The sequence below is a fragment of the Caretta caretta genome, chromosome 4 (genome assembly GCF_965140235.1).
Source record: "Caretta caretta isolate rCarCar2 chromosome 4, rCarCar1.hap1, whole genome shotgun sequence".
Classification (NCBI taxonomy): Eukaryota; Metazoa; Chordata; order Testudines; family Cheloniidae; genus Caretta; species Caretta caretta.
The window spans coordinates 31877536-31902904 of record NC_134209.1 but is presented as its reverse complement, the minus strand read 5'-3'; the positions used below and the strand labels follow the sequence as shown (position 1 = coordinate 31902904).

Sequence of the window (25369 nt, the reverse complement as noted above, 5' to 3'; positions counted from 1 at the left end):
TTGATGGATAAACCAGCTGCCATTCTATTTGTTTTGTTTCCTCATTGTGTTAGGTTATAGTTGGTATTTTCTCCATTTTGCGGTATAGGAACCACATCAGTATCAGTCATCTATCCTTGATATTCACCAGTGGTTCATACTGTATGTTTATAAAGTATTTCCAATTATTGTACACCTTCTGTCCTGTGCATGGCTCCCTGCATGGTCTTGGGATGCTTTTTAATTTCCATTTTGTTTGGCACCCAAAAGCCTTTAGGCATAAGTGTCCTCTGCTATTTAAAGGATGCCGCAATACAACTCCTGAATTTATTAAGTGTGAAATCTCCTAAAGCATTACTTATTTATGTTTATATTGCAGTAACCTCAGCCATAAACTGGGTCCCCATGGCAGTAGGCACTGTACAAACACTGAACAAAAACATGGACTGTGCCCCAAACAGTTTACAAGCTAAGTAAAAGCTAAATTCTACCTGTCTTCATCCATCCAATGGGAAACACACAAGCGATCAGACTGGAAAAAACACTGAGTAATTGCACCCTCCAAATGACCTTTGATACTTCAGTTCAGTTCTTCATGAGAATCACTAGTAACATTATGCTAAGTGTTTGCATGCTAGTGATTTGTTGACATCAATCCATATAAAAATCATAATATAATCTGGCATGAATATAAACCTCTTCTGAGGAGATCTAGCATAGGACATGTTGGGGAGATTCGACCCAGGATTTAGATGTATTGTAATAGCTCCAGAGGTAAAGCTTGCTGCACAGACCCTACCAATACTATGAATGGGACTACCGGGTACTCTTACTGATCATGAAAACAAAGAACTAATTTAATTTTCATAAATGAAATGTTTAAAAATTCATGTAAATTGAGATAATTTCACTTTCAAGCAGAATCTAAATAGACCAATGTCACCCAGTTACCCCGTTTTATTTTTTCTTACCATTACCACATCTAACATTTAACCTTTCAACCATTCTGAGTATTAATAATAATAATTAATAATAAATAATACAGGAATTATCCACTGTATATCAATAACTATTGTTATGAGTTACTCCAATCTGGATTCTTCACCTCTACTGGGAATAAAGGCCTGATGGAAGTGAGAAAATGCGAAGGTCTCAAGGAAGTATTTGTTGCACGTAACAGATGTTCTCTTAGGTTCATCCCATCGCAGCACTGACATTTGAATTACGTTCTTCTACGTACCCCGTTAAGATGTCAGAACAATACAATGCCACAATATGAACAAATATCATAACAAGGCGATACTTAAATTTGCTCTAGGGCAGTAGCTGGCAACTCCAAGAGTCAATAAATTGTCTGGACTTCCAGTCCACATGCCCCTTTAAATCTCAGATTTATTTAGGTTCTGAGTCCACAAATTTGTCTACAGTCATTACCAAACATAACATTTGCATATTTTAGAATACAATATAATCTCATTCACACTCACCACCCTCTGGGAATTCCATTCTTACAAAAAATGTCATGCTCCACCAGGGAGTGTCTCAGTATTTTAGGCTTAATTAAAATTAAGAAAGAAAACTTCTGATTGCAGCCTTCAAATGCAGTTAAGACACAAAGCAAGTTAGAATATTGTCAAACACAAGCAATAAAAGTAATCCAGGACAGGCATTAACAAAATTTAAGAATCATATATTGAGATCTTGCCACGCAGCCCCCACTCCCTCTCGACATAGTAGAATTACCAAAAAGAGTCCATTTATTCAATCCTCTAGAAAAAGACACTCACAGATGAAGTCTACAATTCTGGCACGCAATCTACACCACCTACACTTTGAGGAACTTGCAAGGAAAAGGAACCGACAGGTCTAACATATTGTTTTCCACTGAGATATGCAGATAAAACATACTAACTGTTGTAACCACAGTAACAGTCAATTCCAACAACGTCAGAAATGCCTGCAAAGATGTTCTCAAGTCACCACGAGCGCAATCCAAATTTTCTACTCTGCTAAAGTACACTACTACCTAATTTGGTCTTCCAAGAAAAAGGACATTTTGTAGGGCAAGAAAGTCATGTATGTCTTGTAGAAAACTGTGTGGCCACATTTCCTGAAGCCATGCAATCCAGAGGCCAGTTTAATCAACAAGAAATGTAAGTAGACTTGGTGGAGAATATCTAAGTATATGCATTAGAACAGATATTCCCCCACGAAGGACCCAGGCACTTGCAACATGTTCACCTTTGGTTCACACAGTATAATAATGTATGCTGTTTAATCAGTGCCCCTTAAGAATCCTATGCAATCTGTGATGCTGACAGCTAAAGTCTCTGGCCACATACAACAAATGAAACCAGCTCTTATGACCTGCAAAATGTGGAAGACACCAGACCCGTACACCAAACACATCATCTATATTATATTTGTACTATAGACAAAAAGCCTACACAACTCAATAACCAGTTACATGTTTTAGGCCTGGAAATCAAATGAGCAATAAATAACTCACTTCCAAAAACTCCATATGCTACTTAGCACCGATAATGGAACCAGTCATACAGTGCTCTGATTTACATTATGTTTTGGCTCCAGCTTCTTCCTCAACTTCATCCTTCTCTTTGCCATCCCCCAGCTTATTATTTCCTCTGTATCACCAGCTCCCATTGCTCGACTCTCTGAGCTATATATTCTGTTCCTGAATCGAAATCTAGATCTTAAATAACTACATAGACTAAGCAATGTAGGCTTTAAGGACTGTCTTCATCTTTCTAGGTCACTTGGTAATACATGATTTTAACATGCAGAGTAAGCTTATATTTTCAGGTCAATATTATCCTTATTTCATATTGAGAAAAAGAAAAAGTATGAACACAAGAAAGTCTGCATGAGCCATCACAGAGTGTATTGTCTCCTCCAATTGTGTGCAATGAAGCATAAATATAAAAAGAGCTGCTCAACTCTGCACACAGGAGGAGTTCTTAGAAAACTGAATGTAGCTGTGAAGCTGTGATGGGGGACAAAAAAAGATACCACAGCTTCACAGCAACATTCACCCAGTAACCTTGGGTTACTAACTCCAACCCACTAGCACACTCTCCTGTTTACTGTGGCAGATGAGACACTCACATGACTAAACAGGGAGGAGATATTGGAGACTATGGATTAGTCTATCCTACTGAGGTGTGCCTGCTTGAAATAGATAGGATGAACATCCGTCATTTTGCTTCTCTTTTCACTGTTACCTCTTTTCTTGTGTTATATTGTCAGCATTAGGTTTTCAGCGTTCCACGATATGCGTTTCCTAGTTATTCCACCTTCACAGGGTTAACAGTCTGAATTTGCCAAGTGCAATGACTCACTGCACACCACAGTCTCTCAATGAGGAAGTTGTTAACAGGTCAAAGCTCAGATGCTGGACTGTCCGTTTAGAATCAGTTTAAAGTTAAAGTTGTAAGCTCAAAAGCTTGTCTCTCTTATACCAACAGAAGTTTGGCCAATAGAAAATATTACCTCACCCACCCTGTGTGTTTAAAGTTACAGTCAGTACGACACAAATAGCTCACCGTCATGCACTAACCACTTTCTCATGCACTAACCATTTTCACATACCTGCTTCAGCCTGATTTGAGAGAAACGTATGACAAATTGTGTGCAGCACTCAACCAGCTAGCATTCCTTATCTGCTGTGGTCTCCAGTTAGGACGTAACATTTTTACACTGAGTAGCCAGGGGAAGCCAGAAGCAAATACAGCCAATGCACCCACGAGCCAGGGAAACCACCTAACTATTAAGAAATAAAACTCTGTCCAGGAAGGTGACTGTGTTTCATTACCTCTTTGTCCAAGACAGCAAAGACATTTTATATGGAAAATATTCAGAAAAGTCAACTTTCACAAAAAACAGGCCACTAACTAACAAATGCTGCACAGAACAGATCCACTGGAGCAGAGCCATCATAGCACTCACAAGGAAATTAAGCAGAGATGGTTGGATTTGCACAGTCGGGCCAACAACAAGGTATATGAATACAAGAGATCCCTGAGGAAAGAAATGGAGGCCAATCCCAAACCTAACATCTCACAAAAACAGATATTGCTCAGATTTTCCATAACACAGTTATTGAAGGAACACAGAAGTTCAGCACCAACATTTTTCACGTGATTAGGCTTATTACAATTCTGTATTTGCACACATACGGTTTTATTTCTTTGTTTTAACCATAGCCAAAGGGTAATTAGCTTCACCACTACGGCAACAACCAATCCTGAAGTGGTAATCTCTTTATACATTGGCCAGTTGCTAAGGGTGGATTAGGACACTGCGGGGCAGGAGAGTTTGTTCTTCAAAAGAAAGGATCAGTCAGCATTCATTTATCGATTGAGTCTCAGTAAAACCTTCCTCCCACTAAGAGTTGTAATATGCTATATGAAACTAGGGAACCAGGAGGCAGCAGAGCCTGGCACACGCCTATCCTGATCTTCCCCATAGTGAACCCACATGAGCACACAAGACTTCTCCATGCGCTCGACAGTGCCAAGTGTTCCACCGAGAGGAGGGCTAGAATCAAGTTCAAGATCTCAGTCCTTATTTTCAAGGTACTCCACGACCTGGGCCCAGGACAGCTGAAAGACTACCTAACGCTCCGGGGTGAAGACTGTGGTTGACAACTTTTCCCCTTTGGCTCACTACAACTCTCTGAAATAAGTGTAAAGCTCATCTGTGTGGGAGACAGAACTTCCTCAGAGACCAGTCCAAGATTGTGCAATGAACTCCCCTAGGGACTAAAGGACCATCATATATCTCTCCACCTTCCACTCCAAGTGCAAGGCACATTTCTTTGATCTGCCTTCTCTACATACACAGCAGCAGGTTTATAAAAACCCCAAACCGTATGAAAACAAGATACTCCACACATACACTTTGCACCTGGAAAGCGGATGACAAAACGAACAACACATGACGAAAGGCATTAATGGAAAACGCTCAGATACTATGGTTATGAACCCATAATAAAAACCTGAATAGAGTAAGAAGGAGGGTACCGTTTGAGACAGGAATGGAAAGTGGCATAACTGCAAGGAAGAAGAGAGAAGAGATATGGGAGCCAAGTTAGCTCTCTTGTTATCCCTGATTAGGATCTGAAGGAATGAGTACGCTTGGCCTTCATTTTCTCACCATGAACAGATATGTCCCCACTTTGATAAATAGGGCTTTGAAGACACACCCACATGGCAAAAAGGGAAGAACCAACAAGCATGTGATGGCTTTTGTTTCATAACCACAGAGCACTTCTGTCAAGAATGCCCCACCTCAGAAGAGCATGGAAGTGACTTGCATACATTGGAGTACTGAGAACCTTCAGAGAAGGAGGAAGACTAGAGAGGAGGAATCACAGAAGGTGACTAGAGTCAGGTTATGTGGTAGTGTGGAAGGTTGAGTCAAGGAATTATATCAGTGCAACTCTAGATGAAGAAAATCAGGAGACAAACCCTTTCAGTGAATTGGAAATGGACGATTATGCCATGATAGTTTTTGGCTTGGCTCATGGTGCACAATTTCACAGCTTCCCCTTCCTACACTCCTGACCTACCAGAAGTGTCCATCCTTCTCTCCCCATGCTGGAAGAGAAATGGGATATATATATATATATATATATATTGCAGCAAGGGAGGGATGCGGAACAGTATTTAACCTTCCATGTCCCTTCCCTGTTCTGTTTTCTCCTAGCCTCAGTCACTCAAGTATTTTCTACTCTGTTCTTGCAGGACCCACTCCTGTTTTCTCCCCATTGCCTTCAGTCAGAGTTGTATCTTGTTATAGTTCTTTTCTTCTATATCCACACTCTTTCACCCTCAAGCTGGGTGTGCGCGCTTTTTTGGCCTCTCTTTTTCCTCAATTGGTCTTCTTTGGAATCCATCTGATTCTGCACAAATGCTCTTTGCCCCTTCCCTTTCCTCAATCTTTCTCTGCTTTCCCCACTCATCATTCCACTTTTCCCTAATCCCCTCTCGTTCCACTGGAAATAATCTAAAGACAAGAGTTGAGGACCACAAGCGGTTTTAGACTGGAAACAAGGCAAGGATTGATTAAACAAAAGAAACGGGCAGGCCAAAGGCCTGAATTGCATGAGCCTGTATCATCTTCAGTTACCTCCCAAACTTGTGCTAAGCTTCAGTGGAAGTGGACGTGACCTTGGAAGTGGAATCAACATCCTGGTAAAGGCAAAGTTAAGTGGGAAAAGTAAGAGTGGTCCCCTGAGACTCAGAGGCCCCAAATCACTGAGGGTGAGAGGAATGGAGAGGAGGAAGCTGTCATTGTATCCTGACATTGGCAGCTCGTATTGCTACTCAGGAGATTATGTACATAACAAAAGGTAAAACCACTGTTGCAGCGTAACACCTACTGAGCATCACCTCTCCTCATGCCCTGGGATGGCACTACAGCAACTCCACCTCAGTTTCCCCTGCCAGACAGCACTTTGGCTTTGCAACAAGATGCCGACTCTCCAGCCAGGCCATTCATAATTTCACCACAACTGGGTAATAAAAGAATCCCACAGGACAAGAGTGCTGAGACTTTGTATGGAGTCATCAGTACCATCCTCAGTTTGAAATCTGTGGTCCTCGTCCTCTCCTCCTCATGATGGCTTTCTTAGCCCCCTTTCTGGGGATGGTAGGGGAACCCAGGCCCACCCTCTCCTCTGAGTTCCAGCTTAGGAACACTGTATTTAGGCAACTAAAACCTGCTTCTTATAAGCATTTCCTGTTAATCCTGGGCTGCTTCCTACCTCTGCCTGTCCACAGGTGCCTTTCCCCAAGCCTCCACCCTCCAGTTCTCTCTCTCGGAAGTCCTTGTATGGCTTCCTGCCAGCCTGCTGCTGAGGAGCCTCCTCTGAGCAGTTTCCAGCCTCTCCAGCCGTCACTGGAACCCCTTTGCCCTGGCTGCCCTCTCCCTTCAGGGCCAGTCCCAAGTCCTAAGCTGCAGCTCTCCTCTTCCTTTATTAGCCCTACAATCCTTCCTTTAGAGGAACCACTATACTCTGGTTCTCATCAGCTGGATCTAATCCTTAATTACCTGCCTCCCCTCCAGGTGTCAAAGAGGAGGCTGATGGGGCTCTCTGGCTTCATTTAACCCTGTCATTGCGCACGTGGATTTTTTACACCTCATCACATAAAGGCTTAGCTTGTTGATGAAATAAGCTGTTAAGAGTCTGAGAAATTTTTATAAGATGCTATTTTACCACTGACCTTTTTACATCAATAAAGACTGTTTAATAACTGGCTCTGCAGATATAGCTCTGGTCAGTCATAGACAAACAAAAGGATGTGATGAATGAGGGGATAAAAGATCTGTAACCCTAGCCACAAACATTTGCTTGAGTCATCCACTGTTTAGGATTCAGCTGTATGTCAATACAATACCAGGAATACAGATAGGAAGCCTTTCCTAAAACACAAGCAAAGTTAGCATGGAATCCATAACACTCTGTTTTGGGCTATATGAATAACAATGCCTCTGCGTACAGAGAGGTAAAGACTTCTTTGAGAAGGAAAAAATTCCCCAGGTATAAACCAAGAGGATAAGAGACCCAGATTTAAAACATGGGACCCATTAGAAAACAAAAGAATGGGGGAAGAAAGATTATTAATTTAATATTGATGTAATTAAATGTGTACACTCATTCAGTAGAGAGGAACGCCTAACCTTATCACTAAAAATGTGTCTGCATCTAACACCAGGAAGAAGGAAATAGGACTTTTATACTGACAGACCTCTGAAGATAATGGAGAGATCAAGCTGGGTGGCTGAAACTCTCCCAGGAGAAAATGGAGGCTACAGCAGCATGTGGTGGTACCGGTTAAGCAGAGAACACAACCAGACTGACTGGAATGCACTGATTTACAACATCACCCAGGGCGCTTTTGGCAGCAGGGCTCCTAGAGAGCTCAAGTAGCAAACTAAAGCTGTGCTCCCTGTGGGTATGAATCCCCTGGGGCACAGCAGCCCACAGTAGCTGAACAATATACAAGTAAGGGTGAATCAAGCCCACTACATGTTTTGTTTCCCCAAATGACAGGCAACATAATTGTGACTGTATCCCCTACGCATTGAAGGAGGAAAGCTACCTCACTTACAGCTCATCTAGGCACACTTTACATATTAAGACATCATATTATGCACCAAGCTCTGACTGGGAGAGAGATGGCTATGGGTTGTCAAAGGACTCAGACTTCTCTACCACGAAGTGGACAAGGCAAAAATCTACTAATATCCTGTAAATGAACTGCAGAGCTAGTAAGATGGTCCTCATCTTGGCCAATACAATGGGGGACTCACCCAGGGACCTCCAGCATGAGCTATTAAAGCTTTAGCGAAAGCTGTCTAGCTAGGACAATAACAGGCTCTTATTCTCTGAACTTGGCTGTCATAAATATAAAGGGAAGGGTAAGCACCTTTAAATCCCTCCTGACCAGAGGAAAAACCCTTTCACCTGTAAAGGGTTAAGAAGCTAAGATAATCTCGCTGGCACCTGACCAAAATGACCAATGAGGAGACAAGATACTTTCAAAGCTGGGGGTGGGGGGACAAAGGGTCCTGTCTGTCTGTGGGATGCTTTTGCCTGGACCAGAGCAGGAATGCAGGTCAGAACTTCTGTAAAGAGTTAGCAAGCAATCTAGTTAGATATGTGTTAGATTCTGTTTTGTTTAAATGGCAGAAAACATAAGTTGTGCTGAATGGAATGTATATTCCTGTTTTTGTGTCTTTTTGTAACTTAAGGTTTTGCCTAGAGGGATTCTCTATGTTTTGAATCTGATTACCTTGTAAGGTATTTACCATCCTGATTTTACAGAGGTGATTCTTTTACTTTTTCTTTAATTAAAATTCTTCTTTTAAGAACCTGATTGTTCTTTCATTGTTCTTAAGATCTAAGGGTTTGGGTCTGTGTTCACCTCTGCAAATTGGTGAGGATTTTTATCAAGCTTTCCCCAGGAAAGCGGGTGTAGTGCTTGGGGGGATATTTTTTTTTGGGGGGGGCGGGGGAGACGTAGGTCCCCACATCTGTACACTAGAGTTCAGAGTGGGGAAGGAACCTTGACATGGGCACAGAGGGGGATCTGTAAACACACACTCCCTCATGAGTGACACCCCAATGACTTCCTCTTTCAGATGTTTAAAAGCTTCCATCTTTCGGTTCCTATTTTCTCTTCCATAAAGTAACAAACACTACTAAATTTGAACTCAGGTGGCGTAAACTATTAGAGATGTGGAAACTACTGGCTGTGCCCCGAGAGGAGATGGATCAATGTCCTCTCAAACAAGGCACAGAAGGATGAGAGTGAGACATGGATGAAGAATGCAGAGGTCTTGGCTAGGCTGGGAACTAGCACCAACTTCGGCAGTCAATGGCCAGCCACTGGAACTGCTCGTCGAGGGCAAACCCCCAGCACAGGCAAGAAAAGGCAAAATCTGCACTGGTGGGACTTGGCCCTTTTTGAAACTGTACCTTTCCTGATCTATGCTATGGGTTTGCCCCAGGGAAGTAATTCTAGTTGCTGGCCATGGACTGCCGAAAGCAGGGCTAATCCCCAGTCTAGAGGAGGCCTAAGAAGGTTATTTCTTCCCTCCAGAGCAGTGACATAGGAGGACTTGTGGGTACCATGGTAAGCAAATGAGGCAGATAAGGGCCAATTAATCTAAAGGCACAAATCCCATGTTCAAGCTGAAAGCACTGAAAGAAAACAGAGCGAAAAGGGAGTGGAGTAAAGATAAAGAATAGGGAGAGATATGGAAAGGAAGAGGGGATAAAAATCATTGTTATCACGCAAGGATAATTCCTTTATGCTACTGGATTTTTTATTGCATCTATACTTCAGAATTCCTCTACATTAGACAGTATCAGCAAAAGAAATGGAGCAGCTTGCGAGTAAACAAAAGGAAAAATCACTTGGAATTTCAGTTTGTTAGGTCTGAAAAGTAGCATGGGATAGGCAAGCTGATTTGGTAAATTAAGAGCCTAGCCAACCTTGTGAAGAGTCATCCATGTCTCAATCTGAACCTTTGAAAGGTCCTGAAGTGTTCTGGACAAAACTAAATGTGGTCAAGTAATATGAGTAAGGCTATTCTGCTGTGACCTGAAGTGAAGGCACGAGACATCTCATTACACACACTATCATGGAAGGCTTTCGTGGGCATGTCTACTTTGCAATTAGATAGCTGTGGCTGACTCAAGCTCACAGGGCTCGGGCTCACAGGGCTAGGGCTGTTTAACTGCGGTGTAGATGTTCAGGTTCAGGCTGCAGCCCAAGTTCTAGGGCCCTCCCATCTTGCAGGGCCCCAGAGCCCGAACATCCACAGCACAATTAAACAGCCCCTTCGCCAAAGCCCACTGGCACGGGCCAGCCGTGGGTTTTTAATTGCAGTGTAGACATACCCTTGTGTGTTAGGAGGCAAAAGGCTTTAGCCAACGTAATATTTTGGCTGATGAATTTCTAAAGCCTCACATTATTTGATATGTAAATATAGTAGTATTTAGAAAATTTGTATAGCTGTCAGTTTTTAAATACCACCTATTAAACACAGGATTTGAACAAGCATGGAAGCAAGAAGAAAATTGTACAGTAGTTGACAATCAGTAACCACTTGGCACAGGGTAGCCTTTACCCTTCACTTTTCCATCTGAACTGTGGTAGTGATGATATCAACATCAGTGCTAGAAATGACGGACTGGTATGAAACTGAACAGTGCACACATGTTCCCTAGCACCTTAAAAAAAAAAATCAATATTGCTATTTAGTTTAGCAACTATGAACTGTACATGCTGCTACTCTGGGTAAACACAGTTTTGCTACTGGTTTATGAAACAGCTCAGAAACAGTTGTAATTAGAATGCAGCTTATTGGTACTTTAGCTTTTCTTTCCACCAGGGTGTGTCAAGTACTTGACCCTGAAAGAGCAACTGTCTAATGGAATTCAAGCCTACTGGTTCAGTCCTGAAATCTCTATTGAGTGAGTATTTTTCAATAACAAATATTCCACATGTGTGCTAGAGCAGAGAGGGTGAGCTACAATTTAAAAATAAATTGAGCTACAGTAATTTATATTTCAGAGTAACAGCCATGTTAGTCTGTATTCGCAAAAAGAAAAGGAGGACTTGTGGCACCTTAGAGACTAACCAATTTATTTGAGCATAAGCTTTCGTGAGCTACAGCATCAGATGAAGTGAGCTGTAGCTCACGAAAGCTTATGCTCAAATAAATTGGTTAGTCTCTAAGGTGCCACAAGTCCTCCTTTTCTTTTAGTAATTTCTATTAGTACTCAACTTTAAAAAAATGAATAATGGCTCTTCGTTATTACCCAGAATTTTCCCCATTATAATCAATTATTAATCTGTGTCAGAATTTATTTGCCTATAAAACGATTGAGGGAAAAAGTTGCTAAGTGAATTTATTTTGAAGTGCATGTTTCAGTTATAACTTGCAGCTTGCTGAGAGATCGGTTGAAAATTAAAACATATTTTGCTTATTCTTTTAAAATAAAACAATATAACAATGGTAATTAAATCTCCATCTCTTCTAAACATGAAATAAAGCGTTTTTTTGGAATATTGCTAATTAGATTTTTTTTAAACCCACAGCTCCAGAAAAAAACTGAATCAATTTTCAGTGTGTCTACCCTATAGAAGTCTCATAATGTCAAAGATCAATGCTTAAGGTGCACCACATGCAGCACTGAAGTGATCAATACCATTGGTGGAATAGGACTCAGAAAGGCTATTTTTAGGAAGATAAACTCCCTGAAGGCAATGCGGGGACACTATTTCTTGATTAATATCCAAAGTAACCTGTTTATTAGGCAAAATGAGCCTGAAAACATATTTATCATCCCATAATACAAACATTTTAAAAAAAATGCCACAGGACAATTCCTTAAAATCAGCTACTCTTTTTCTCCTCCGTACAAGGTTCTGTTGCAGATAAAATAGGCATTTAAAGCACCATTATCCCTTTTATTATCCGGACAAAGAGAGATGTCTTGTCAAGTAACCAAAAATGAAAGATTTTTAAACACAAACTAAAAATCAGCTAGTGATGTGTATTTTTTTAATGTTAAAAAATCAGGCAAGAGAAGTCATTTGGCATTGTATTTGTAATGTGTGTAGCACTGGGCAGGAAAGGCAAAAATATCAGCTGTCCCTGAAAGATTTAAAATAACTGTGGCATAAGTACAGTATATTAGTACAGCCCAGTGCTAACTGCTGAATGGCAGCTTACTTTTGGTGCAGAATTTGTTTCCCGTGACCTTTCAACACCACACACACACACACAATGCTGAGCTGAAGTCCAGCTCTCGCCAAGTCCTACTTCATTAACAACTTTCTATAATCTAAAGGAAACAAGTTGCGAAAAACCCTTAATCAGCAACACAACAGAAGGGATGATTAATAGACCCCGGAATATTGGCTCCCTGGTATGCCATTCCTGCAGCGTATGGGAGGATATTACTGTGCAGGCTTCCCCATTATCCTGCATGAATAATGGCAGTTCTAAAAAAGCACCTCTGTTTCAAAGCAAGATTCGACTCCAAGATCCTATCATGAACAAAAAAAAATTATTTCTGACGTGATTAGTTTTTCCTCAGCTGCCTAGAATAATACAGGTTCTCATTACCTCAGTACCTAGTCTATGAATAATATGCTTAGTCTGTTAAATCAGCAGATACACGCAGTCATGTTAACACACTGAGTGGTGGGATACAATAGTTTTGATTTCAAAAAACACCACCCTCCCGAACTAACCCACCCTCCTGCAGGTATTAGCTACAAAAGTTAACTGAGAACAGCTGATTCAAGTTGCCCTTGAAAAACATCACACCATATCTCTAATCCAGAAAGGATTTCTGTATGTGTGTTTGACAGCTGATGTGGCAGCCCAACAAACTTGGGTGCTATCTTATTATTACAGGTCCCACTAGAATCACTATAATTAAGGAGCTGTCAGTGTTTCCATTATGAACTCTTTTTCAGGGGTTAATAACTCGGCTGCAAGATTTGCTCTGGGATAAGACGTCACATAGTCTCATCCAAGAGTTCTTCCCCTCCCCCCGCATCAGGAAAAAAATGCACCTGGGCTTTTGTTATTTACTCAGAATGTAGACAAACAATAGTTTATCAATATCCATTTTTTTCAGTCTGGAAATAAAGTATTGTTTTATTTTAGTTGAAATTATGAAGCTTCTTAATTGTATTATGGACTAGTATTTCTGAATAAAATAGCTATATGGGAAGCAGCATAGCACAGCAGATACAGCACGGATCTGGGCCTTAGCAGATGTGGGTTCTGTTCCCACTGCAATCTGCTGGGTAATCTCAGGCAGTTAACAACCTCCCTGTGCCTCAGTTTACCCATCAATAGAATGATACTGACATACTTTGTCCAGCACTTTGAGACCTATGGATTAAATGCACCATTTAAGAGCTAGGTCTGATTAAATTAAAATTAATTTAAAATGTGGCTCTTGCTTCGAACCACCATACCACCACTGGCCTCAAATGGAAGCTGCGGATGTTCTGCACATGAAAAACCAGGCCACTACTGCTACATGCTAAGATGGCTTAATAATTATATCTGTTCCATTTCCTCAGTTAGACACTTAGTGTAATTCAGGAACCTTACGTAAATTCAGTACTGAGCCCTAACCCAGAAGGATGGACTTGATCAGCTCCCCACTTAAAATCAGTGTGAATGTTACTATTGATTCCAAGAGGATCAACACTGCCTTTGATCCCCCAAAAGGTTTGATACTGGGTCATGCAGAAGGCTGACCTGTTCAGGTCAAAACACAGCGTGTGAAGATACTCCCCTCCTGTCCTCGAATGAGCTTGGTGCCCACTAACTGTGGGACCAGACCACTCAAAGGGAACAGAGCTCCTTCTGAGAAGCTCCCTTTTCTTCTGCCGCCACAATTTTCAGTTGTCACGAATACGACATGAAGGGCATATAGAACAAACTCCATCCCTGTGCAAGGCCACAGTTAGGGCATGGGGTGACACTGGATCGTCAAACTCAATTAAATGTTTCAAATTTTGACAAAATTTCAGAGTATCACTCACAATTCCCCTTGACTGCAAGCTCCTCTGGACAGAGATAATACCTTTATCCTCTTTCTAAAGCCCCAAACACTCCTATGCGGCTATGTACAAAAACAAACAGGTTCCGGTCTTGACAGAAAAATAAAAAGAATAGTGGATGTCTGTCATAAATATAAAGGGAAGGGTAACAACCTTTATGTATGCAGTAATATAAAATCCCTCTTGGCCAGAGGTACAGAATCCCCTTACCTGTAAGGGGTTAATCAGTTCAATTAACCTAGTTGGCACCTGACCAGAAGGACCAATGGGGAAAGAAGATACTTTCAAGTCTGGGGTGGGGGAGGGTAGGGAAGGCTTTGTTTTTGTGCTGTGTGTGTGTTCTCTCAAGGAGAGAGAGACCAGGGGCAGGAAAAAAAACCATCTCTTAAGAACCTGCCTAAAAAAGCATCCAGAATTACCAAAATAGTAAGTAATGCCAGGAAAGGAGTCAGATTATCTTTTGCTTTAGCTTGTGAATTTTCCCTATGCTGGAGGGAGGTTTATTCCCTGTTTTTTGTAACTTTGAAACTAAGACTAGAGGGGGTTCCTCTGTGTTTTTGAATCTTTTGTTACCCTGTAAAGTTATCTTCCATCGGTTTTTTCCAGAGGTGATTCTTTTACCTTTTCTTTAAATAAAATTATTTGTTTAAGAACCTGATTGATTTTCAGTGTCCTAAGGACCCCGGGGCTTTGGGGTCTGTGCTCACTTTGTAACCAATTGGTTAGAATATTATTCTCAAGCCTCCCCAGGAAAGGGGGTGAAGAGGTTTGGGGGGATATTTTGGGGGAATAGGAACTCCAAGTGGTCCTTTCCCTGAATCTTGTCTAAATCACTTCGTGGTGGCAGCATACCGTCCGTCCAAGGACAAGGGATTTGTGCCTTGGGGAAGTTTTTAACCTAAGCTGGTGGAAATAAGCTTAGTGGGTCTTTCATGCAGGTCCCCATATCTGTAACCCAGAGTGCAGAGTGGGGAGGGAACCCTGACAGTGTCATCATTGCAACAGTAGCCATTGGAGTCAGTGGGTACTGATGCCTGCCATGTGACAAGGCTATTAACAATTTGTAACCTCTACCTCCCTGCCGTGTGACTTGAGGCCAGAAAACAAAGATAATTGTCCTGCCAGCACTACATTACACATCTTGATTAGACTCACACCAAAAGTGTAGGAGTACTGGGAAAATTTTCCCCATCAGCCTATTTGTTAGAGGAAGTTCCCCATTCCCAGTTGCCATTGTGGGGACAGGAGCTCCCCCACGAAGGAATCTACATGTTGTTTCTCCTCAGTTCCCCCAATCGGTTTATTTTTCCAGGGGTTAAACGCATTTCAGCCTCATGTTCCTCCTCCCACTTCCCACACACACATTCTTTATTTCCCTGGCTGCTATTAGACATAGAACTTCTCAGCCAAGGGGAGCTGAATAACTTCAACCAGCTGAGCCTTTGGGTATGTCTTCACTACCCGCCGGATCAGCGAGGATCGATTTATCGCGTCTACTCTAGACATGATAAATTGACCTCCGAGCGCTCTCCTGTCGACTCCTGTACTCCACCACCGCGAGAGGCACAGGCGGAGTCGACAGGGGAGCAGTCGACTCACCGCAGTGAAGACACCACGGTAAGTCGATCTAAGTACGTCAACTTCAGCGATGATATTCACGTAGCTGAAGTTGCGTAACTTAGATCAATCCCCCCCCACGCGTCCAGTGTTGACCACGGCAAATAAATTTTTCCCAAGCTGACTACAGAATCTGCTGCTCACATTAAAAACTCAATGGGATCCAACCCCTTACACTCAGCCCCAATAGCCTGACTGACTTATATGGCTAAGGGACAGATACAGAATGACTATTTCTGAAATGCCTGGGCTCCAGAGTGATTTTTGTTTTCAGTATTTTTAAAAAAGGACTGATCTGAAAAAAAGAATACAATCATACACAGGCGAGACTTAGATTGTGGATTTATCCATTTCAAACATTTTAAACAGTAATTAGAAAGGTTGTAAACTACAGTGCCATTGACCTCATGATACAACTTACTAACATACTACCAGCAGCCAAAAGGAAATGCAGAGCTTGCAATCTTAGCCTACTTGTGCTAGTTCCACGATTTTTCTATCCATAGCCGAAGGTCAGAGTGTTAATTTTAGTAGTCCAGCCTGGTAAATACCGTGCATATCAAAGAAGCAAAACATTCACTATTTCCTGGAGGACTCTACCGCAGACTCTCTCTAATGGCAAAGTATTTCCAGTGAACCAGTGACAATTAGCACCTGTTTAATCAAATATATTATCTGTAATTAAAGACTTTTGTTTACTCCAGCATCTTCAGAGTTAAATTACTTGCAACATAGTCCTTTGTCATATTCCTGTGTTCTGTTGACTAGAGATCTGTGGTGTACATATTGATTATTTTAAATCCACAGGGAGCTTTTTTCCTTCCAGTACCAGAAACACATAAATAGGAAAAGCAAAAGCAGGGGGGAAAGAACATGACAACAGAATGACTTGTCTGTGTAAATGTAAAACAAATACCCTAAACTTCTTAAACTTGGAAGGAAGGATATCCTACTACGGGAATTCACAACAGTACCCAGCTTACAGTCTGATCCTACAGTTGTTCCACTACAGCCTGTGTAGATTCTGTAGACTCAGCCCCATAGATTATATCTGGGTTGGGCCCACAATAAAGAAGTACCAAACCAATAAGGAGACGTTAACTGCAAGCTTCAGATGTTTTGACAATGTCTGACCATCTCTAATTTTTTTAAACATACTAGTGGATCACAACAATGAATAACTGTCTCTCTTGCACCAGGGAGAAAAGGTTGTGAGAGATCACATGAACTATAATTCAGAGCATGGCAGGGCAATAATTTGGCTCTGCATCTTGGGCAGTACTCACTAAGCTATTTGAGGAAAGCAAAATTACAGCTCGTAGTAACTGTATGAATTGTTTGTCCACAAGTACAGCAAGATTCACAATTTTTTCTCTTTTAAGGAGTTGTTGGGAATTTCACAGTCCAAACAATAGAGCCAAGCTTGCATTTTCTGGCACACACTATATTTCACATTGTTCTAAAACAAGCTTAGCATTGGCTATTACCCAAAGATATGTTGGAACAAACCAGGATCTCATAATTTTTCTGTCGAATTCAGATTTTTACTCTGATGTATGAGCAATATGAAATTTACAAGCAATAAACTATGTCCCGTGAAGGCTATTAAAGAGAATGCCTAAGAGAACTGCATGCATGCAGCTGAAGTGTATATTTTATTTAGATTGTAAAACAATATTTTTAAGATGGAACATTGTAAGAAGCAACGGGAAAGTGCCATTTCCCAATCTTCACTGGAAAATGATGCAATATCAGTTTCCCCATTTCTGACTGAGAACATAAGAAGAGCCATACTAAGTCAGACCAATGGTCCATCTAGCCCAGTATCCTGTCTTCCAAAAATGGCTGGTGCCAGACACATCAGAGGGAATGAACAGAACAGGGATATCATCAAGTGATCCATCCCCTCTTGTCCAGTCCCAGCTTCTGGAAGTCAGCGGCTTAGGGACACCCAAAGCGTAAGACTGTGTCCCTGACCATCTTGGCTAATAGCTATTGATGGACATATACTTCATGAACTTATCCAATTCTTTTTTGAACCCAGTTATACTTTTGCCCTTCCTAACGTCCCAGGTTCTATGGGACGACTATGTGTTGTGTGAAGAAGTACTTCCTTTTGTTTCTTTTAAACTTGTTGCCTATTAATTTAATCAGGTGAGCCCTGTTTCGTGTGTTATGTGAAAGGGTAAAAACACTTCCCTATTCACTTTCTCCACACTATTCATGATTTTATATCATGATCTTCTATCATATCCTCCCTTAATAGGCTCTTTTCTAAGCTGAACAGTCCCCGTCTCTCTCCTCATATGGAAGCTGTTCCATACCCTGAATCATTTTTGTTGCCCTCTTCTGTACCTTTTTTCAATTCTAATATATCTTTTATTTTTAGATGGAGCAACCAGATCTGCATGCAGTATTCAAGATAGGGGTGGATTTATATAGAGGCATTATGATATTTTCTGTCTTAATTAACTACCCCTTTCCTACTGGCTCCTAACACTGTTAGCTTTTTTGACTGTTGCTGCACATTGAGCATATGCTTTCAGTGGCTCCAAGATCTCTTTCTTGTGTTGTAATTTAGACCCCATCATTTTGTATATATAGTTGGGACTATGTTTTCCAGTGTGCATTACTTTTCATTTATCAACATTGAATTTAATCTGACATTTTGTTACCAAGTTTAGTAAGATCCCTTTGCAACTCTTCAGTGATTTTTGGACTTAACAATCATCAGTAATTTTGTCAATCATCCATCATCAGTAAAATGTCTGCACATTTTGCCACTTCACGGTTTACCCTATTCCAGATCATTGAGGAATATGCTGAACAGCACCAGTCTGAGTGCAGACTCTGTTCTTTACTTTTCCCCATTTCAAAATTTGACTATTCCTACCCTTTGTTTCCTGTCTCTTAACCAGTTACTGATCCATTAGAGGACATTCCTTCTTATCCCAAGATTGCTTACTTTGCTTTGGAGCCTTTGGTGAGGGACCTTGCCCAAGGCATTCTGAAAGTCCAAGTATACCATGTCAACTGGATCACCCTTGTTCACGTTTGTTGACTCCCTCAAAGAATTCTAACAGATTGGCGAGGCATGATTTCCCTTTGTAAAAGCCATATTGACTCTTCCCCAACAAATAGTGTTCATCTATGTCTGATCATTCTGTTCTTTACTATAGTTTCAAACAATCTGCCTGGTACTGAAGTTAGAATTACTGTAATTTCCAGGATCACCTCTGAAGCTTTTCTAGTGTAGCCAAACACATCTGAAGAATCTATCTGGAGCCTACAGGTATGTCAGTCTAGTTGAATAAAAAATTGTATTCACTTTTCTTTTTAATCTGAGGATCTCAAGGTACTTTTTAAATATTAATTAGGCCTCTAAATTCTTACTTGTTAAGTCTGTATTTACTTTACAGATGGGTAAACTGAGGCATAAAGCGGTGAAGTGACTTGCCCATGAATGAGTGGCAGAGTTGAGAATAGATGCCAAGACTGGAATTTTCAGAGGTCAGTACCAATAATCAGGATCAGACTTTAAGAGTTCAGTTCCCATTCAGACACTTATATCAGCAGTCAGACTTTTAGAAGAGCTCAATATTTTGGGTTCTGAGCTCTTTTGAAAATCTTGGTCATAAGTTTCACAATGGACTCTCCTGGGTGCTCACCACTTCTGAAAAAGCAAGCCGTTCTTTAGGTGCCTAAATAGGACCTGTGTTCCTTTGAAAATCCAGCCCCAGGAACCCAGAGACTCCCGACTTCCCGTCTTTTAGTGTAATCATTTTGTAACTAACTAACTCTACTAACTAACCCTAACTCCCTTTAAGGTACAGTCAGGCAAGGTGCTTAGGCATGTGCTGAACTTTAAGCACACAAATTGTCCTTTACACTTCGATGGGCATATTTGTGTGCTTAAAATTAAGTCCCCGCTTAAGTGCTTTGTTAGGCTGGGGCCAGAATGCCCATTATCTTGCAGGATCAAGCTCTAAATGCATAAAACCAGCTCTGGTCTTAGGTCAGTCATGCAGTTTTCCTGTCTGATCTTTCCACTCTGTTAACCCAGGCTACAATAAAAAAGATATTACAAATATTATATACATATGTTCTGAAACACATTCACTATACATAAAGCAAAGTACATCAAGATTTTGTCAACAAGATCAACAAAGGTTCTTCTCCCTAGCCATCTGTAGTATTTTAAGTATATTTTTTTTCCTTCTGACCACTGGAAAAGTGCCTGTTGAATATTATTTGGGAGTTCAAAGACAGCTTGCTTAGTCCATTATTAACCTCACTGCCAAATTGTAACTGTGGTCTGAGAGCAGCAATGGGTGCTGCTTAGTGCATCCCATCCCCCAAAATAAGCAAATAAAGAAGGCCCATCTTCCCAGAAGTCAATAGATAAAGAAAATCTGTGCTGGTGAGAAACGCTAACAAACTGTGAATTCATTCAAGGCGAAAATTATTGTATCTTCATTTTCAGCTGAAAGAAAAGAATCCTTCAGGTTCAAACATTTCTATAATTAATTATGTCTGCAAGGGGCATTAGTCAATTACTAAATTGTTTCTAATGCTGTTTTGCAATCTATGTGTTGTTAAAACTCATTTCCACAAATATAGGATGCATAGCCTGCTTCCAATAGAGATTTATAGCAAATCGATTATGTTAAAGTAGCCAGTTTCTGACAATACATCCTATTCTGTTCCATGTAAGCAATGGAAACAAAACAAAAAAGCTTTGCAATAAATAATGTAATAAGGCATTAATTCAAGCCACGTAGTCTTTTAAATTAGTTTCTTTTTAACTACTTCTGTGTCATAAAATTTAGTATGGATATGCAATAAAATAGAACTGGATGCAATAGACTGAAATACTACCTTCGTGTAGCTGGAATGAAAAATAAAATTTCAGAGGTGGATTGCTCCCAGCAATTTTCAACTTTAAAATAAAACACATCAAAACCAAGCACAGAGCTATGGGGACTCATGCTGCTCAATTTCAAGTTCCACATAAATTGATGTGCAAATTTTCCCTGAAAGATAATGACCTTCTGAGGTTCATGTGCCATCTACTACTGTTCCTTTAAGGCCACCCAAGGGGACAGATGTTAGTAACTGTTCATTCACCCCTCTGACCCCAGCCAGTGAAAATATGTTTTTGGGATGTTGCTTGAAAGAACAGACTGGACAAATTAAGGCATAAGCAGTAGTAGCATCAGGAGCAAAATCATCAGATAGGAATTAGTGAGCAGCTGTAGCAGGGAAAGTTACAGCAAAGAAACACACAGAGACCCTAAGGAAAAGAAGGAACTGGTAAAAGAATGAGTAGAATAAGTGTTCTAGCTGAAAGTGAGTACATGAAGAGGGGAGTGAGACAGCTCAGAGGAGACTAAGGCCTGAGGTAGAGAATTTTACTGGCAACAGAAATGCTGAAACAGAATCACCTAACTTTCAAACCAAGGGACTGATGCTGCAGCCTGATTCACCTGGACAGACCCCAGCATCTGTGTGGTGCCACTGACTAATGGCACTCTGCATTGACATAAGGGTCCACCTGCACAGATCAGATGGAAGGAACAGAACCCAATTCACTTTCCAAAATCCATAAAAATGGCCATTTTGATAGATTCATAGATTTCTAAGGCCAGAAAGAACGGTCATTATCTGAAATACTGCATAAAACGGCCATAGAACCTCCAAGAGTCCAACAAATCTTGCATCATCCTGCTCTTTAACTCATCTGCCTACCATATATCTTCCTCCTCCATCTTCCCCCAACCTAATGGTTTTTCCCACAAAGAGGAATTCAACTGGTTTCCTGTGCCTGTTCCTGAAATGCTACCCTTAAAAAATTATATGTTCTACATGTCCTTCCCCTCACAGTTTTTCCCATCACTGCTTGTGTGGCAGTAGTTTAACAGACTACAGCTTTGCAGGGGGAAAGTAGATTTTACACTGAGATAACATCAAATTGCAAGAAGGTGCGCTGAAGGAAAAATCAACTAGAGTGCATCACGCTACAAAGTTGGCTTCTTGTGCCAGTTCAAGGACCTGATCTCAATGTTTAAGTTCCTCAATGGGGAATTGATAACATAGATACCTCTCCATTCATACCAATCACAGAACAGCTGCACTTTTGTAACAAAGAAATAAGCTGATGCCCAGAAGAAAGAGAATGAATTCTTGGCTGAGGCGCCCAGGCTGTGGAACCATCTAAAAGAGCTAGACCGAGCCCAAATCTAACAATTATTAGACCATACTACAGACTCCCTTTTTTGCAAAAGCTCTTCCACAGTAAATTAAAACAAAGACTTGCAACAGAAACGCAGACATTATACATCAAATCAGATGGGGAAATCCATGAATAATAATGCCAAACGTGTGGATGACTAAAACAGCTCTCTGCAAACACGAATATAGTCAGTGCTCATATTCTCCTGCTTATAACCTCTAAGTGCTGTCCACACTCACAGAAGTGCACATATTAAATATAGAACCTATAATGGGTAAATAGCTACATTCAGAAAATAAAGAACTCACAGACCCGTCTCACCATAGGAATGTTTTCTGAAAGATAACAAGAAGATTAAATAAAACTGAACGGGAATGGCCCCTTTACAAAAGTGCAGTTGTACGATATGAAGTGAATAGAATTGAATGTGTCAAGTGCTAGGTGTTAATTTAACAGAAAATTAATTGTGAGTTAGATTCATATGTAAATAAAGTAATACTCAGAGGAGCAATGTGTGTGTGTTAAAGCAACAGAACGTGAAAGGCTTGCTTTTTTATATCTCCTTTCAGTATTAAGGATCACTTATTGTGGGTGTATCCATGCAGTTATTTCTAATAAATTATTAATCTTATGAGAGATAAATCAATGGGAGAGCAGCTGCTTGGAGAGTTTCTGTATAAGGATGTAGTAATTTCATTGCTCTGCCATCTCTAGCATTTGAATGTACATGCTCCATTGATCAAATTCCCCATGTTCATTTATATGATAAAATCAATTTATTTTTATTTAGCAATTCCATATTGCCAACATCAAGAGTTCAAAAATCATAAGTCAGATCCTGTTAAAAAAAAAAATCACATGTGGCACAAACATCCAAGAGATTTTTTTTAAAAGAGATTAATTCACGGCTTTGGTCCGTCTTCTGATTTTTGAACTTCACCCCCAAGATGCTTGTAAAAAAGTTACTCACAATACATTTGCTGGCAACACTGTAAGGCAATTCTGGCCTCTGCCTCAGGAGCTCTCACTGGGAGAGCCAACCATGATCTAGGCCCCACTGTGTAGGTACAGTACAAACACAAAGTCAGGGCAGGGACGGTCTCTTAAAAACTTACAGTCTAGTTCAAAGCATAGTGGTGCAGTTGTGATCTGGGAGGCAAACTCATCCTGCACAAGTGTTATGAGACTTCCATTAGACCAGAACAACTTTTAATCCTAACTCAGAAATGTTGTGTCCCCAAAACAGCATAACAGCTTCAGCGCCGTCATTGGAAGCTTGCAGCACATCCAAAATCACTTGACTCACAATTCACAAAACTAGGAAACGTAGATTTTATACCCATCAGGGACTCTTGTGAATTTACTACTGAATTAGAAGGAAGTTTGTAGGAATAGAGATTACATTGTTAAGTGCCTAAATTTACCAGATCAGAAAAGAAAATATACCCCCTTAAGTGATTAATGTATAATCGCATTAACTCTTTCCTCATTCTAAAAAAAGTGTCATAAAGAACTGCACATTGAAAGCACTGCAGCTCCACATGTAGAGTTTCTTTTCGTGTGTTCCAAAGAACCCTTATTTCATGCAGCATATCGTGAATGCATAAATCAAAACGTCCCTATTGTTTGAATTCAGAATCTGTAGTAAGGTGCAAACAAGAGATTATGCCTATCGTTTATCAATTAACATTGATCATTAGAAATCATAATGTAGCCGAGTTTCAGAAACACAACGTGTTTCTATGGAGGAGATAACAGGTAGCAATTTCAATGAATAAATCCATAAATGTCACCATCTAAGTGAAGGCGTAAGTCTGAGATGACATTAAAAAAGATCTCATCACACAATAGCTCTGAACCCTGAAACTCTAATTAGCAGAACCCTTTTCAAATGTGTCTTATGGACAGAGGGGGGAAAAAAGAGTACAGAAAGCATATTCGATTTAGAAGTGAACAGACAATTCAGGTATAGTTTGGAACTACACTGAAGTAGAAAACTGAGCTATGTAATGAATGTTAAACAGATTTCACATACAACTTGTGTGACTTGCTGTAACCCAGAATTTCCATTTTGTTGATAGGAAGTTAACTGACAACTCTGCATGTGTCATGCTGAAGACCTATTTGATGTGTTACGCTGATGCCCGAAGATGCAAGTGAATAGCTCAAATGATCACAGACGTTCTGAAGAGTTAAACTCCCATGGACCCCTAACATCGCTGTTGTAATCCTTAGCTGAAATCCAGCTGAATGAGGGTTTTACAGATCAGTACCAGGACTTGAAATTAATCTGGAATTCTACAGGGAGCCAATACAACATCTGGAGTACTGGGCTCAACTTGCCTTCTAATCAACTTGTGCTGCTTAACAGGTGCAACACCACATTCTGCACCAGCTGGAACTCCCTCATAGCTGTCACACAGATTTCCAGACATGATGCGTTGCAGTAAGAGAGCCAAGAGGACACGTGTGCTTCACTACAGTCCAGTCTGTGTCTGACAGTTGGATGCTGCCCCCTGCTACCCACAGAGGGAAGGAGGAATGTTTGTGAGCTGTTGATCTCTGAATCCAGTACTAATGAGTTTGGTAATTAATGGTTCATCTAGTTAGGGTTGGGTTTTTTTTAAACTTATTTGAAAAAAAGCAAAGATGCTCCCCCCCTCCCCCCAAATGTACAGTATTTGGGAAAAAATAACCATTATTTTGTTTCCAGTTTTATGTTCAGACCTGTCTAATGCCTAAAAATCTGATAGCACAAAATAGTAAATAAAAGTAGCAGTGCAAGTTTTATCATTATTACTTTACTAATATTTAACTATGGGGTGCATGTGTGTGTTTTCATTCCTATGTTAGCTTATGTATCTTCACAAGGTACGAACTGACCTTAACCTGCCAGAAGCTCAAGGGACCAATACGGTTTTCAGCTAATTTGCTAACCCTGATCATTAGTGCTACTTTCGTTAATTAGCTGTCATGTTGAGGCAAGCCTTCCTAGCTTTTTCAAACATCACTACCCTTACTCAGAATGTACGGATTCTATACTAAGAAGTTGGGAAGATGCCCATAACTCCTGCAGTAGGGACACCATATGGGTTTGTTCCAAATTTAGCAAACAAAACAAAGCAAAGTTAACCTACACTTTGTGAAGAAGGTGCCCGAGGATACACAAAAGCAACAAGGATGCCTTATACTAATATAGGATCTAGCAGGCCCTATACAGGGAACATTATGATGGGATGGGGAACTCCATGAATTTTAGTTTGCAGATTTTCCTACAAACCATTCCTTCCACAGCAGAAGGCCAGCATTTGCTCCTCCACAGGTAGAGCTCTTGGTAACTCAAACCTGTAGATGTTCCATGATCAACAGTGAAACCCCATGGCTATGTGAGCACCCAAGGAGAACAAATGCA

General features: G+C 40.6%; 1 protein-coding gene across 7 annotated transcripts in view; it reads right to left on the bottom strand.

Moving 5' to 3' along the window:
* The window catches only part of CCSER1 (coiled-coil serine rich protein 1), a 1092378-nt gene that overhangs the window by 1023374 nt on the left and 43635 nt on the right, over nt 1-25369 (bottom strand). Inside the window, exon 1 of one of the 7 annotated variants that reach the window (XM_075127521.1) lies at nt 1467-1489. The exons of the other annotated variants lie outside the window; for them this stretch is intronic. Within the exon in view, the coding sequence (XP_074983622.1) occupies nt 1467-1485 (19 nt within the window). The 5' untranslated portion in view covers nt 1486-1489. Of the gene's footprint in view, nt 1-1466; nt 1490-25369 lie in introns of those variants that run through there. 7 annotated transcript variants of the gene reach the window in all.